Below are 17625 nucleotides of genomic sequence, written 5' to 3' on the forward strand. Positions count from 1 at the left end.
AGGGAACCGACCCCAGCCACTCTTAGTGCCGGTCCCAAGCCCGGATAAATAGGGAGGGTTGCGTTAGGAAGGGCATCCAGCATAAAAACATGTGCCAAATCAAACATGCGGATGATCTGCTGTGGCAACCCCTAATGGGAGAAGCCGAAAGAAAATGTATAGATCTCAAAATCTTCTTGTCAAAATCTCTCTTGGTTCAAAAAAAGTTGCTTCTATTGTTTACATTAACAGCTTTTTTGGCAGACGTCCCTATCCACATCGACACAGTTATCTCAGTTATACAGCTGAGCAACTGCTGGTTAAGGGGCCTTTCTTAGGGGCCCAGCAATGGCAACTTGGTGATGCTGGGATTTGAACCCATGACCTTCTAAATAAAAGGCCAACATCTTATCCACTGAGCTACCGCTTCCATGTAATAGAGCACATAATGAAAACAAATATTTCATGGATCAAATTTATTAGGAATATAAAAAAAACAATAGGAAACAATACATTTCAATCAACAGCAAATAAAAATAAATTGCATATCTAGCAGTTTTATCTGGATCAAAGAGGCCAGCAGTATGAGGTAGTGCTTTGTTTTTGGATCTTGCCAGGTTGCCAGGGAAAGGTCACTGTTTGTCCTGTAATCAATAGATAAAAAACATATATAATCAATATTCCTGTCCAGAATAAACAAATTCCAAACAACATGCAGGTATGCAAAGCTCAAATTCGAAACGACATTGTTATTGACATTGTTGCTTATTTGATATCATTGATAACCTGGATTAAGCACAATTCTCTCTCCAGAGCTCTGTAGCACAATTTCAAGAGGACACGTCTGCTCACTGCCATGATCCTTCGTCTGCTTTCTCACTACAACGCTGACTAGCTGTCTATCCATCACCCAGTCCAACTTATTACCAAGGTAGCTGATGCCTTTCAGACTGAGCTTAGAGAGTTCTTTAGGTATTGATGGGGAAAAAGTCAGACAGTCCTTTTGGACCCTGCAGAGGACAAGAGAGAAAGATCAGCAAATCATCTGGGACATTGACATTAAACTGTATGTGTGCTTGCAATAGCCATGTTGAAGATGTTTGCACTTTCATATATTAACATTCTGCATTTTTTATATTATATATAAATTAGGGCTGCAACTAACAATTCTTTTGATAATTGATTAATTGGACAATTATTATATAAAAACTTTTAATAATTTAATTAATAATTTATAATTTATTAATCAGATAAAAAAATTAATTTTAATTAGATGTTTTGCTTATTATAAAAGTGTACTTTGAAAAATGCGTAAAGCACATATTGAGTTTAACTACTGTAATTTCCGGACTATAAAGCGCACCCATATATAAGCCGCACCGAATTTTACAAATATTTTTATTTTTAAAATAAATAAGCCGCACACTACATTACTACTACTACTACACTGTCTACACTAATGTACTTTACACAGGCTTTAACGAAAGACACGTTACACACGGTGTAACAGGTGAAATATGTTGCGCTTTCTTTAGGAGCATAGCGGTATTTTGGGAATAGCATGCCACTGCATTTTCCGGTATTACTGCATGTGTTCAAGACATTATTTTATTTTCTGATACTCATTTCTAAGTTTCTTTGACTAACCCATAACGCTGTTGCCAAGTAAAATAAAAAGCACGAGTTTTGGAAACCTGTCTGTGCTTATATGATTTCTGTTGCAACTGGAGTTAGCGAGCTCTCCTTCACCCAGACTCAACGCTACAACGGCTTGTATCTAAACAGTAGCCGACCAAGAAAGTCATTGTTCACTGTCTTCCTCCTTCCTTTCACAACTATTTCTCTCGGGAGTTTTTCTTTTGGCATCGTCGTACGTTTAAAAAAAACGTTTTTTCTCCCGAAGCCGTGCAGCTCAGAACACAGGTGAGGTGCGTTTTTTCGTTTCCGTTCGGAAATTTCATTGGTCTAATGTTATGGGGTTCAGTTTTTTGTCTTGAAGTTTGTGAAACTGGGAAAATCCCAGGAAAACCAGGTGGCTGATTGCGCCACCTGATGCTCACGAGTCACGACAAAACAGATCCAGTGCGACTTTCCCGAAGTTACAAACAAACAGTTTACGCAGTAGCACTTCATTAAACTCTACCGTGTTCACATGATGAGGATTCTACAGTTTTTGCTCACCATGCTGATGTTTTCTTGTCATGTGCTCGTGCATCACTGTGGTACATTTGCATACCTTGCAGGTTAAAGTCTTCTTTGTTGTGCTCAATATAAAATGGGTGACTTGAGAAGCACACTTTTCCTTCTGCCTAAACAATAACGGCATTCAAATTTGATTATCGAATATTATCTGTTTTATCAATTAGTTGTTGCAGCCCTAAAAAAAATAATAATAATAAATTATAAAATTAAAAAATAAAATAAAATAAAATAAAATATATATATATATATATATATATATATATATATATATATATATATATATATATACACACACACACACATATGTGTGTGTGTGTCTGTGTGTGTTTGAGTGTGTAGTAATTGCTTGTGTGGAAGTCACTTTATTCACCCACCTAAAACCAGAATACCCAAACAACACAGCCTGCAGAAACCCTCCCATGCCTGTGAGGAAGTTGACCGCTCCAGAACCATCAGCTGACTCACTCCACACCTGCGTACACCAGATTTTGACTGTGATGAATCCTTAAAAATAGTTTTAAATTCAGAATTAAGGGCACCCCTCACGTGAAACATAAATATTTTGCACTTTGTCCCTCGAATACCTTACAACTTACATAAATTTACTATAAAAATGCTCAAGAACTTCAGATTTTACCACTAGTAGATTAGCAGATTATAGGTATAATTGTGGGCAACCTTAAATAACATTGATTAAATGTATAGAATAATAATAGAATTTTCGTTATTTTAAATTATTATACATATTATTTAGTTATTTATCTATTAATTAGGGATGTGCTTCTCCATAACTGAGGCCACTGCGATTCGCATCTCAATGTATAGACAGCGATACGATACATTAAAGATACATATGAAATGATTCACATATGAAATGATTCACCCCTGAAATGATTCACATATGAAATGATTCAGCCCTATTATGATGCAGTCTGACCTCTGACTTCTAATGCATGGCCCTTTCACAAACAGGCTTTTGTAGTGCAAAAAAGAAAACAAAGAATAAATATTCAATAAAACCGGAATTTCTTTCTCCTGTTCTGTTTCAAGGAAGATGGAGTGTGTGACTCCCAGGACACGCCTCGTTCTTCATAGTGTTTTGATACGTCGTATGTACGTAGAAGCAATGGTGCTGAGAGAACGCTTTTGGGAAACGGTTTAACAAAGAGAAATCAATTATCACGTTGTTTCAACTTTGATGTGAATCCTTGAACCATCCCTAATATATAAATTTGTGTTTTTTTTTTTTTTAATATTTGTTGTAATATAATATTACATGTTAAAATGCCTTTGCTATTGGTCAAAAAGGGGAAAACCAAATAGTTATAAAGCTAGTTTTCTACAGGGAATGTTTGCTGGCAGCACAAGTTGATTAAAGGATATAAAAAATCGTAAATAGTTTCATGTCAAATAAAATGTGGCCTATAGCAAAAAAAAAAAAAACAACTGTAAAATTATATACTGAAAAACTAAAACTAAACAAACTGTAACTGATGTAATTATCATCAAAGAAAACATCAGCAAATGACTGTGGGGGTGTCAACATTTTTGAAACCATGGGGATAAAACAATGACAACTTGAAAAAGCTATTTATCTTTGAAAAACTGTCGATTAAAATAAAACAATATATCACTTCTATACGTTTGATCTGAGAAAGGCCACTTGTGTTGCTCATTTTCATAAAGGGTGCCAATAAAAATGGAGTTGAATATATGGGGAGAAACAGAAAGAAATTACCTGGAAGGGGCCCTGAATATTTTTGAAGCACTTTTTCAGATGCCCTTCTGCTTTTTCCGATTCACCAAGTTCCAACCAACCCACTGCAAACATGCTCTATTTGAGGCAAACACACACATGGCATTTAAACCGATTCTCTATTAAAATAATAATGCATCTGTTCTACTGATGAAATAAAATCATGACATTTTTACCCAAGTCATAGCAGGACCAAGTGGGTCAGTGACCGCCTCGTAAAACTCCAGATCGTTCCGTCTGACCTCAGGGCTCATCGGAAATCCCAGTGGGAATCCTACCAGAATGGCATCTGCCTGCTTCACTTCACTTCCTGTAAGGTAAACATACACAAGATGTTGTAGAATTGTTCCAATAAAACTTTAATATAAGTGCATCAATTTCCAAATAAAAAATATTAATAAAAATAACGATAATCCTCTTACTTACCCTTTTTGTAACCATCAAATTCCGGGTGGTATTTGAGTTCAGGGTCAAAGGGAATTTTTAGCTTATTAGCTATTTCCTGCCATTCTGGGGGTGCAGGATGCTGGAGCAATTGAGCCAAGTCCACAGCAAACTGCAAACTGAAGAAAAACATGAACAAGGTTAAATCTATTCAAGTTTCGCTAAACACACAATCCAGCATGCACTATACAGCACACACCTGTATTTGGCCACAGTGTTGGTGTACACGGAGTTGTCAACGTTTTTGTTGTACTCGTCAGGAGGCATCACTCCTACATAACACATGAAAAACTCTCTTTATAAGATACACTGTATGTATAAACGTTTATAGACACCTGACCATAAGATTCGTATGTGCTTTTGGAACATCCCATTCTACATTTAGTCTCTTTTAACTCTTATAATAACCCCGACACTTCTGAGAAGGTGTTTCACTAGATTTCTGAGGTCTGAGTGTGTGTGTGTAAAGAATTGTGCTCATTCAACTACAGAGTGAGGTGAGAAGGCCCAGGGCTCACGCAGTGTTCCAGTTCATCCCAGCGGTGTTCAACAAGGTTGAAATCTGAGCTCTATCGAGATCTTCCACTCAGTCCAAACGAGGGCTGCAACAACTAATCGATAAAATAGATAATAATTGATAGTGAAATTTGTTGTGATCGAGTGCTTTTATCGATTAGTTGGGCTGCTAATGTTACGGGTTTGCTTGACGGCAAGATAACAGCCACATGCGAAAAGAAAAAAGAAAACACACTGGTGTGACAGATGAAGGGGAAACATCAGCATGGTGAGCAAAAAACGCAGAATCCTCATCATGTAAACACGATCGAGTTTAATGAAGCGCTACTGCGTAAACTGTTTGTTTGTATCTTCAGGACAGTCGTACTGGATCTGTTCTGTCGTGACTCGCGAGCATCAGGTTGCGCAATCAGCTCGCTCGAGACATCGTGATTGATTCAATTAAACACTCAATTTAAAAGCAGCAAATAACAGCAGCAGTAAACGATCACATTTTTAGTCACTGTTGTGGTTTTCAGAGAACAATTATGAGTTTGTACACCAATGCATATTTTCTTCCTTTCTTTTTAAGCCTTCTCCATTCTATTCTCTTTTTTTATAGCATGTGTCTGCTACAACAGTTTTATTTGATTATTATAATCTTTACAGCTAAACAAAATGTCTGCATTTTTTTAAAACATGGTTGTCAACTTGTCATCTGCAATTTTCATCAAAAACAATACGAATGATGTCTAAATTAAATTTCTAAATTACAAATGTACTACTTCTTCTTCTCTCGGCTGCTCCCATTAGGGGTCGCCACAGCGGATCATCCCTCTCCATACCACCCTGTCCTCTACATCTGCCTCTTTCACACCAACTACCTGCATGTCTTCCCTCACCACATCCATAAACCTCTCCTTGGTCTTCCTCTTTTCCTTCTTCCTGGTGGCTCCATCTTCAGCATTCTTCTACCAATATAATTCATGTCCCTCCTCTGCACATGTCCAAACCATCTCAATCTCATCTCCCTCACCTTGTCTCCAAAACATCCTACATGGGCTGTCCCTCAAATAAACTCATTTCTAATCTTGTCCATCGTCATCACTCCCAAAGAAAACCTTAACATCTTCAGCTCTGCTACCTCCAGCTCCACCTCCTGTCTTTTACTCAATGCCACTGTCTCTAATCCGTTCAACATCTCAGGTCTCACCACAGTCCTATAAACTTTTCCTTTCACTCTCACAGATACTCTTCTATCACAAATCACTCCTGCTATCACTCTTCTCCACCCACTCCACCCTGCCTGCACTATTTTCTTTACTTCTCTAACACACTCTCCATTACTTTGCACTGTTGACCCCAGGTACCTGAACTCCTCCACCTTCATCACCTCTTTTTCCTGTAACCACACCACTCCACTGTCCTCCCTCTCATTTATGCACATTTACTCTGTCTTACTCCTACTGACTTTCATTCCCCTTCTCTCCAGCGCATACCTCCACCTCTCCAAATTAAAGATTAAACAAAGTCAATATGTGGCTTTTGCATTTTTTTTTAAAGTACACTTTTATACACAAATATAGGAATTTATATATAATATAAATATAGGGTATTAGGGTTTATAAAGGGTTTAGGGTTCTTTATATTTATAATATGCGAAAGAGCTTTATGTGTTTATTTATATATATATTAATATTTATTTATAGATATTGATAATAATAAAAATAAATTATAATAATTGTCAGAATAATTGATTATAGGGGCACTGTCATGCTCACACAGGCTTTGGGTCTCATTGTTTAAGTAAAGGGAAAATTGAATGCTACCACATTCAAAAACATCCGGTACAACCGTGTGCCTCCAACACTGTAATAACAGTTTGAAGAAAGAATCACATAAGGCTGGAAAATTCAAGCGTCCCAATACATTTTGTCTATAGAAATCTCAAACATATTTGGAGTTTTTTCCGTTATTTTGGGTCACTCTTTCATACCCTTGATATGGTAGTACTGGTCTTCGAGATTCCAGGTGACTCGGGACACCCAGTAATCAGCAATTCCCCACACCACTTCACTAGCACCGCCATCTTTAAAAATGTCCAAGTCCTTAAAAAAAAAAAAATTAAAAGCCACGTTTACATGTACACGTTTTTGTTATTTTTAATAAAATCATTCCGATTGAAAGATTCGGTGGACTGTTTACGAGACGTTATCTAATCCGACACGGTGTTTACATGTGCCGCCGCTTAGAATCGGAATAACTTCGTGACATGAGCACATTAGCCTATGTCCTGTTTGCCACCTTTTATCCAACCAACATGCAGGTGCATTATTTCTTATACGCTATTTTAATGTAAAATGTTGCACTCAATCATGCAACAGCGTGAATTTGTAGGCATACTACTGTTGGAAGGTATGGGGAAAAGATGAGCGTAGGAAGCTGAGCTTTTTGGTGGCTGTGTGGATGAAGGTCCGTATTAAGGACTGGTGGGAGCGGGTTGTATTGCTGGAATTAAAACGAATCCTTCACATGAGTCCGCGGTCATTCACACGTTTGTGTGGACTGGTAGTGGGATTTAAGGCCTTAGAAGAAGAGACCATCAGAAATCCCATTCCCCTAATTCTGCGTGTCGTGGTTGTTTTATTTAACTCGGAAGCTGTGCGGAAAACCGTGTTTTGGCAAATCAGTTCGGTGTTCACAAGAGCACAGTAAGAAAAGTTTGTTTACATTTGCAAGTAATCGATTTAAAGTGTGTACATCGCAGAATTTTTTATTTTGTTCGTTTTATAGAAAGGTACATCCCGCCCCTCACAAACTGATTATTTCATTCGTTTTTTTCTGATTGAGGTGTTTATACGATGCATTTTTATTCGGATTGGACTTTTAAACCGATTACAATGCTCGATGTACAGGTTCCCTGGTGGTCTAGTGGTTAGGATGCGGTGCTCTCACCGCTGCGGCCCGGGTTTGATCCCCGGTCAGGGAACCAACCCCAGCCATTAGGGTTGCACAAGCCTTAGTGCCGGTCTCAAGCCGGGATAAATGGGAAGGGTTGCGTTAGGAAGGGCATCCGGCGTAAAAACATGTGCCATCAAACATGCGGATGGTCCGCTGTGGCGAAAAAAAACAATGCTCGATGTACACGCACCTAATAATAATAATACAGTAATCCCCCGCTTTACCACGGTTCGAAGCTCGTGCCCCCGGTTTATCGCGGAATTGCATTTGCCACATAACTGATCTGTTTTCCCACGGATAGCATGATAGACCCAAAAACCCAAAAGTTTTCTGTTAAATAATCAAATTTATTAATAAAAATATAATTATTAATTCTCATAAAAAAAAAAAACTCATTATAAATGTGAATTTACACAAAAGTCATCTCGCTATATTCTTGCAAATGTTTTGTGTGTGTGTTTAAAGTGTGTGGGGGGGGGATTATTTATTATTATTAATTACTTAAAGAATTTAACAATGCTTTTTTTTGGATGGCGTCCATTTATTGTGTTTTTATTTTGCGTTTATCACGGGGGGGTTTTGGAATGTAACCACCGCGATAAACAGAGGATTACTGTACATCGTTGGATTATTTTTAGATTTTCAAGGGTAATTTAGCATAATATATACCAGAGCACCTGTGTTAAGTAGAGGTAGTGACGGAAGGCAAGAGCTACATCTCCGTTAATATGGATCTCCTGCTTTCCATAAAAGTCCGACGGACACACTTCTTGACCGGAGACAGCACTCTCCCAAGGATACTTCAAGCCCTGGTTACAAATTCAGAATAAAAAACACGCTAGGATGCCATGGACAGTGCATTCATACACACATACACACAGTCCACCACCTTAAGTAAACCACTTTAACTCGTACCTTAAAGCCCTGCTCCTGGGCATTAATCTGAGCACCTTCAAGTGTTCGCATTCTGTACTCCAAGACAGCTTTGGCAGGTTGGGGTGAAAGAGTGCGATGTTAGGATACATCCATGTGTCCTAGACCAAGAAATTCAATTAGAATACACTTCATTTTCTATTTTTTGTGCTCGTTTTATCTTCTGGGTGACACCGGATTTTGGAAATGTACTAAAACATTACAGCATACAGGTGAGCGTGTTGAATGAATGTTCAGAATGAGGCATGGACGCACACAATAGTCTTTATGATTACTGGTCTACTTATACTGTGGCCTAAAAGTATGTGCACCTTTTGTGAAGAAAATGTATGCAGTTTTGAGTGTGGAGCAAAACGAAAATATGTATAGAAAATAGCAGAGAGTGTGTATTTAAAGAATTCATCAAAAGTTTGGAGACACCTAGTCTTTCACAGTTTTTTGAGACACATGCATGTTCCTTTTGCTTATATGCAACAAATTAGGTAAAAGAGAAAAAGATGGAAGAACTGGACAGTGAACGACTGAAAGAAAGTTATGTGGACATAGGAATCCAAATTTAACCTTTTTTGGCTCTAACAGAACTTCTATAAAATGAAGAACAGGAGAGAAGATGTAAGCAGAATGCCTCACTCACACAGTCAAACATGGAGATAGAAGCTTAATGGTTTTGGGTTTTGTTTTGGAGCAGAGAAGTTTGAATTTATTCCGGGTAAAAGGAAAACTGAACCAACATTGCTACCGTTCCATATTTCAACACCAGACAATTCCGTCTGGACTGCGGCTAATTGAAACCAAATTCACCATACAACAAGGCAATGACCCGAAGCGTACGTCTGCACCTAAATCCTATTGAATTAGTCTTGGATGAACTGGATCACCAACTAGTGTAGAACACCTTTAACAAGTTTTACAAGACATTTTTCAGCTGAATGTTTGGAGAAACAAACTGTTCGGATGCCAAGAGTGTATAAAGCTAAGAGAGGATTTGCGACATTACATTACCTACTTAGTTGCATATAAACAAAATAAAAATGCGTGTGTCTGAAAAACCATAAAAGTCTAGGTGTTTCCTGACATTTGACTGGCACTGTATGCACACTGGCTGAATGTATGTGTATGCTGAATTGTATGACAATCCTAATAAAGTGGCTGGTTTGCACAATGTGTGAGAGATTCCAAATATTTGTTGAAAACCTTACCTGATCCCAGAAAACATGTCCCCAGTAGTCCTGTCCTTGTCCATGTCCTCCATTAGACAGTCCTCCAGGACTAATGCCACCGAACGGTGTGGGTGTCTCTGTCAGAGAAGGAAGTGCACTGAGAAGGTAAAACATGCAACCAATCACAGCTTGACTCAAAGGCTCTGGTCCGGCCAGCTCCACACTGCTGCCAAGCCAAAGCTCCGCCCATGCCCTTATATGGGAAGTCTGCAGGTCACCATGTTCAACGAGCACTAAACCTTTGTCAAAGCAAAGCTGGGCGAGCTCACTGCTCTCCGCCAGTGCAACCAGAAAGCTCCAGCTAGAATGGCTCTGCTCAGGATGTAACGTTACACAGGAGGTTACTGGGGTCCAGATAAGGTGAACACAAGGACGAGGAACTCCAGGGACTTCTGCTGACACAGTGCTCCCAAACATATGCCTGTTATTAAAGAACAGAGTTTAATTAAAGCTGTGAGCAGCACTGAATCACTGTAAAGCATCACTGCACATTTCACACTTATCAGTGGAAATTAAAATGAAGGCAAATTGTGTTTTTTTGCAAATTCGACAGGAAAATATAAATGATTATGAAAAAGTTTAACAACTGTTTTGGTTGACCTTTCCTCACGATGTCCAACTCTTCTTGAAAAGTCTGTCTTGTAAATTTAAGTATAACTTGTGGCCAAATCAATTTCTTCTCCTCTGTCAACTATTATGCATTGGAAAAAAAAAAAGCTATTAAATCCACAAGAATATATCTGAGCTTGTGCAGTTTGCTACAGATGCAGTTTGCGAGCTCTGACTGGTGAGCTCTCTGTCCACCCTACCAAAGCAATAAAAATGCTGACAATTTTGTTCTTCTGCTAGATGAACGGTGCTGTCAGCCACAGTGCTGTCATCTCGAAATCTGATGGAAGCTCATGTACTGTAAGCTACAGGCACCCGTAGTGCTGATTCAGCAAGCTCAACGCAGTTTCCTTTGACCCTGGCAACACGTGACGTGATAGCTGCCTCAAACAGAAACTTACACTACTTGAGAAAAAAAAACTATAAATCGGAAAAAATAGACTTTTGGGATATAAACAATTAATCTGATCAGAGCAGGCCTTGCTGGCCTTGACGGCCCACCACTGGAAGAATCAGGATTTCAGGCTCAGGTAGTGCTTTTACAGATTCAAATCAATGATCTGAATGATTTTGAAACGTACCTCCCTCCTCTGTAGTCAGGGGCTTTTTCAAAGGCAATGTCATGACTTTGAGGAGTGAACGAACTCTCAAGTTTGACCGTGATCGGTTCTACAGAGCTCATTTGGCGCTTCAGCAAGACCTCCATGACCAACAAGTTGGGATATTGTCGATGAGCGTAGAACACCTGAGTCGCTTCCACATACGAGGTAAGCACTGAATGAGTGAATATACCTGCACGAGAAGAACAAGAGACACACTATATTATCCAGATCTGCATCCTGCTATTCAACCTAGACAGAAAGCAAGAGGAATGGTGTAGTACAGGGGTCCCCAAACTACAGCCCATGGGTGGAATACGGCCTGCCCCACTTTTGGAACGGCATATTTAGAAATTTTAAATGTTAAATATTGTACGTTTTGCTCATATCATATCTGTTATAAGAAAATAAAGGTTGGGTTTTAAACTATAATTTCTCCTAGTTATTAATAAAGACTGAGGCACTGATAGTGATGGATAAAGAAAATATTGGCAAAATTTCACACCATTGTTTTTTTTTTGGATTCCGGTCTGCTGTGATTACGAGAGCAGCCTCTAGAGGTGAATTACTGATGCCATGTGATGTTTGTTTCTACACGCGAGACTGCGTGCTGCACGGAGAGCGCTATATTTAATTTATCATTAATAATTTATTAATTATATTTATTAATTAATATAGTTCTATTTACTATTATACTATAGTACTAGTCACTCCGGCCCATGTAAGTTTCTTTTACAGAGCGGTCCGGGCCCCCATTAAAGAATTATGTGGCCCTCACAGAAAAAGTTTGAAGACCCCTGGTGTGGAAAGCGGTGGCCACAACATTCCGGCTATACCAGTGTGGGCATCCAGAGTGTACATATGCTTCCCGTTCTCGACCTTCATCCGGACTGCAAGCGGACATGGAATATCAGCTCGGTGACAAGCTCCAGCCTTTCCATTATAGACTCCTCCCTTATGCATCATTTTTCCAAACACTCTCCATCCCAGCGTTCCGTTAGTCAGAGGCGGCAGGAAACGGTGGTCAGAGGGTAACGAGCGAGTCGAAAAAATATAAGGGTCGGCAATGTCCGGGTTCATCTCTGGCAAACAGAAATACACACTTTAAATAAATATCCTTGTGCTTTGCATTAATATTCACCCCTAGGAACTGTTCCACATTTTGAAGTGTTACAGCCTGGAATTGTATTGCACTTAATTAGGATTAAAACCATAATATTAAAGTGTGTGTGAGAATTTATTTTTTAAAAACATTAAATATTGACTCAACTTTGGTCCCTAAATTCGTTCTAACACAATGATGAAGAGACACATGATTACTTGGAGTGATTCATGAAGGCGTGAATGGAGTGTCCTATGATCTTGCTGTACACACACCGTGGCTGCAGCATTAGAAAACGTGGAAAGGATCATAGGATATTGAGGATTTTTTTTACTGTAGCATAACTAACTTACATTATTTCTATTAGTTATGACACCTCTTTCATTGTACAACTGTGAATATACAGTTGAAATGTACATCTCTCATATTGTAAAATTATGTGTCCCATATTTCTCTACTTATATTGTGCATTAAACAATATTCTCTACATTTTCTGTAGTGCATATTGTAAAGTATATACAAATATACAAAAATATACAAATCTTAGGGTCGGCTGTCCCCCAACATTTGTCCATACTGCACATATGGTAGATGCTAAACTGTATTCTGTTGCTGTGCACCTTTACTATGCATTGACAATAAAGTTGTATGTATATATGTGCCTCTGTATATATATGTATTTATGTCTATGTATGTATGTATATATCACACAAACGTGAGTACACCCCTCACATTTCAGCAATCATTTTAATAGATCTTCACAAGGAACAATACTATAGAAATGAAAACTTGGATATATTTTACAGTAGTCAATGTGCAGCTTGTATAGCAGTATAAATGTTCTTGTTGCAGTGGAACCTCTATATGACCCTGGCCACTGTATTGTAACATCTCACCGAGTTCTTTGCCATGATGTGCCATGTTGAATATCCAGTGGTCAGTATGAGAGAATTGTATCCAAAGCACCAAATTTTACTGCTCTAATACAAGATACACAAATTTGTATGGACCTATCAAGCAGACAAAAACATAAACATGATGAATAGGACATGTGGCTTTGCATGGTTACACGGCGTACAGCTGTTATCACTTAGGCTTTTGTTGCCAGATCCTTTGACAATAATTGAGGTATTTTTAGAGGATCTGTACTGCTATACAAGCTGCACATTGACTACTCTAACATATATCCAAGTTTCATTTCTATAGTATTGTCCTCTGTCTGTCTGTCTGTCTGTCTGTATGTCTGTCTCTCTCTCTCTCTCTCTCTCTCTCTCTCTCTCTCTCGCTCTATCTATCCTCTCCTGATCCTAAGTAACACAGAAACGCTATATATGTGTAAAAATGTCCAAACTCTCTATACCTACAGTCTCCTAGTAAGTAACTGAATCTGCTGTTCCCTACTTAAATATAAAAATATACTCACCTGGGAGTGAAGAGTCACCTAATAACTTCACCCTAAATTTCGGAAAATGTTAATAAAAGCCCAGTTTTTGTTGCATCCGCTTCTTTCACTCTTATAAGGAAGCTGAACTTTCTGGTGCCTACAGAACAGTGGATCTGTGTGGGCGGGGCCTGGGGGCGGGGCTTTGCCTTTTTAGATGCTGATTTGGGATCAGGTCTCGAGTCCCACATTTGTTTCTTTCCAGAGTTGGAAAAACAGTAACACTGATTTGAAATCAGTTTTCCTTGAAATTTATGAACGGTCAGATGACATTCAGATGACTGGGGTGTGAAGTTTTTTTGGCTGCTCCAAGTTTAAAAACCTGTCATAAGCAAAGGGCCATGACAAAGGTTAACTTTATTAGTTTTCAGGGGGGAAAAAAAAGATATGGAAAATACCAGGAATACAAATGTGTTAGAACTTACATCTCATGAAAGTGTTTTACATTTATTTATTATTCCTAATTTAATTATTAATACTTTGTTGATATATGACTAAATGTATGACCAAATATATGTGGCATCCATACACCCATACATGTTTCACATACAGTAAAGCCTTGTATAATCTGGCATTCCAGTCTCCTTTCACAGGATAAAGGCACATTCATGTAGTTTCATTCTGAGGTTGCGCCAGCTCCAGTCGTGTCCAACCTCATGAAGATTGTGAACCTTTAAGGAAGTAAATGCCGAGCCCTCAAACTTCCGGAACCATCTAGAAACGTACCAGCGCCATTTGGATTTCACTTCATGTAGTGTTTGGACATTGGACCTCTGCGTGTTTAAAGGCTGTGGCATGGAGAAGCTGATGTTGGATCTATGATGATCTCAAATTTTGAGCTATTTTTCTGAGTTGCTCAGTAGCTCCTGGTTCTATAACCTTAACTGACTGTATCAGACTGTATAAAGGAAATTACTCATAATCTTACATTCCAGTGCTCATGGTGGTTCTCACTCTCCAGTGTTTTGTATTGTTTTTAAGATTTATAATCGCAATCTTGATGTCACCCAAATGAGGATGGGTTTTCCTTTTGTGTCTGGTTCCTCTCAAGGTTTCTTCCTCAAAACATCTAAGTTTTTTTCTTGCCACAGTCGCCATGGCTGCTCATCAGGGATTAATACACATCGTTCACCTTCACCCTTAAATTCTGTAAAGCTGCTTTGAGACAATGTCCATTGTGAATAGCGCTATAGAGTCAGCTACCAAATCAGACATCAAGAGGCTACAGCAGACGGTCAGGACTGCTGAGAGGATTATTGGTGCCCCCCTGCCTAATCTTCAAGATCTTTATTCATCCAGAGTGGAGAAAAGGGCTAAGAAAATCACTTTGGACCCCACACACCCAGCCCACTTTCTCTTCTTACAGTTGTCTTCTGGTCGGCGCTACAGAGCTCCGTCCACCAGAACAGCCAGACACAAAAACAGTTTTTCCCGCAGGCTATACTCAGCATGAATAATTTAAATATTCACAACTACACATTGTCCATCACAATTGACACATTTGAACATAGAATCAAATGGTCTATTTGTAAACTGCACACTTGTGAATAACATCTGTACATTTATTTAACAATATTTTTACTCTGTATATATTGCATTATTTAACTGTCTGGTTTACCATTCTGTTACAATATGTCTGTACTTCTCCTGCACTGGAAGCTCCTGACACCAAGTCAAATTCCTTGTGTGTATAAGCATACTTGGTAATAAAGCTAATTCTGATAAATTGCTGCATTCATCTTTCCCTCAGTCCTGAATAGTCTCCCAGTTCCTGCCACTGAATAACATTAGCACAGCATGATGCTGCCACCATCATGCTTCACTGCAGGGACGGTATTGGCCAGTTGATGAGTGGTGCCTGGTTTCCTCCAGACATGACACTTGGCATTCAGGCCACAGAGTTCAATCTTTGTTTCTCATTGTTCGAGAGTCCTTCAGGTGCCTTTTGGAAAACTCCAGGCCTGCTGTCATGTGCCTTTTACTGAGGAATGGCTTCCGTCTGGCCACTCTACCATACAGGCCTAATTGGTGGTGTGCTGCAAATGGAGTGCTGTTCTTCTGGAAGTGCTGAACTGGAAGGTCTCTCTCTCTCTCTCTCTCTCCACAGAAAAATGCTAAAGCTCTTTCAGAGTGACCATCGGGTTTTCGGTCCCCTCACTCACTAAAGCAATTTTTGCCCTGATCGCTCAGTTTGGCCGGGTGGCCGCTCTAGGAAGAGTCTTCCTGCTAGTCTGCAGAAATTTTTCTGTACCCCTCACCAGATCTGTGCAAAACAATCCTGTCTCAGAGGTCTACAGACAATTCCTTGGTCTTCATGACTTGGTTTGTGCTCTGACATGCACTGTTAACTGTGGGACCGCATAAAGACAGGTGTGTGCCTCTTCAAATCATGTCCAATCAACTGAATTTACCACAGGTGGACTCCAATCAAGTTGCAGAAACATCTCAAGCACCTGAGCTTTAAATGTCATGACAAAGGCTGTGAATACTAATGTACATGTGATTTTTTTTAAATATTATTTTGAATAAATTAGCAAATATTTCAAACAAACTTCTTTTACATTGTCATTATAGGGAATTGTTTGTAGAATTTTGAGGAAAATAATGAATTGAATTCTTTTCGGAAAAAGGCTGTAACATAACAAAATGTGGAAAAACTGAAGTGGTGTGAATATTTTCCGGATGCACTGTACACTGTGTGCTATAGAACATGTTTTAATATTTAAATTAAATATTTTTTATGCCATTTATTTTCCAGAGCAACATACATTTTGTCCTGTTGTTGAGGGTTAAGGCCCTGGTTAAAGGGGCCAGCAGAGGCAACACGGCTTATCTTCCTCATCCTCATCATTCTGTTCTAATGATACACAAACATCTGGCCCAGAGAAGGGTCTAATTCTTACAGTATTGCACCCTAACTATTATTCTGCATTATTCCGAACAGTTAAAAGTATCTACTGCAGCTATTTAATCCCCATTTGCCATTATAATAACCACCACTCATCTGGGAATATGTGCCACTAGATTTTGGAGTGAATTTGTGGAGGTTTGTGCTCATTCAGCCACGAAGACATTAGTAAAGTCAGGTACTGATGTAGGGTGAGGAGGACTGGGGTCTCAAAATTGTTTGATAAGGTGTTAATAATGAGTTCTCTAATAATAATTATAATGAGTTAACAATGCTTAAAATCTTCACCTATCCATGTAAATCATATGTTCATGGATCTGGCTTTGTGTTCCGGCGCATTATCTTGCTGGAACAGGATTGTGTCTCCTAGTTCAAGAAAAAGTCTCAAGGCATGGTTGTTTACATTCTGTACACTTGTCCTCAGCTTTGTATCAGTTTGGGGCACCACATTTGGGAGGAAAAGTGAGGTGTTCCAATAGTTTTGCCTATAAATGTATTTTATATCTTACAACTACACTGTAAGATCAATTTCTGTGTGAATGAAGTCCCGGTTGTGTTAAGAGTGAGAAGTGCATTGCCTAACCATTAGACTTCATTTGAGCTGTAAACCAGTACATTTTCTGCATTCTAAGCTCTGCTGAAACTAAACTCAGTGTTGATGTCCTTCCACTTCTTAACCTCTAGATGGAGCTACAATACAGTTTGCTTTGGCTTGGCATCATGCCAGAGGTCGGAACTCCAAACCCTGGGAAAAGAGCAGCTTTGCCCTTATAAGGCTGCAATCCGTCCCCTCTGCTTTTTCCTTTATTGCTCTCTTCCTCTCCTTTTTTTTCCCTCCCTCCCTCGCTCGCTTTCCTTCTCAGACCTTAAGAGATATTTACAGCAAGGCCAGCTAGGCGTACCTTATTAGGAACTGCACTCACTGTCAGTGGCTACATTGTGTCCTTGTAGGACAGTGGGCAGACTACCAGTGTGT

At 39.1% G+C, this 17625-nt stretch overlaps 1 protein-coding gene across 1 annotated transcript; it reads right to left on the reverse strand.

Moving 5' to 3' along the window:
- Positions 1 to 440: 440 nt before the first annotated feature.
- pgghg (protein-glucosylgalactosylhydroxylysine glucosidase) lies at positions 441 to 13248 on the reverse strand. The gene is given in 15 exon segments (XM_046860147.1): positions 441 to 623; positions 766 to 989; positions 2556 to 2653; positions 3920 to 4015; positions 4114 to 4247; positions 4364 to 4500; positions 4581 to 4653; positions 6873 to 6984; positions 8515 to 8646; positions 8753 to 8829; positions 8832 to 8871; positions 9970 to 10411; positions 11181 to 11391; positions 12035 to 12280; positions 13197 to 13248. Coding segments are annotated over 15 exon segments (2124 nt in total). The 5' UTR covers positions 13222 to 13248; the 3' UTR covers positions 441 to 546.
- Positions 13249 to 17625: the final 4377 nt, after the last annotated feature.

The sequence above is a fragment of the Silurus meridionalis genome, chromosome 10, assembly GCF_014805685.1.
Source record: "Silurus meridionalis isolate SWU-2019-XX chromosome 10, ASM1480568v1, whole genome shotgun sequence".
NCBI lineage: Eukaryota > Metazoa > Chordata > Actinopteri > Siluriformes > Siluridae > Silurus > Silurus meridionalis.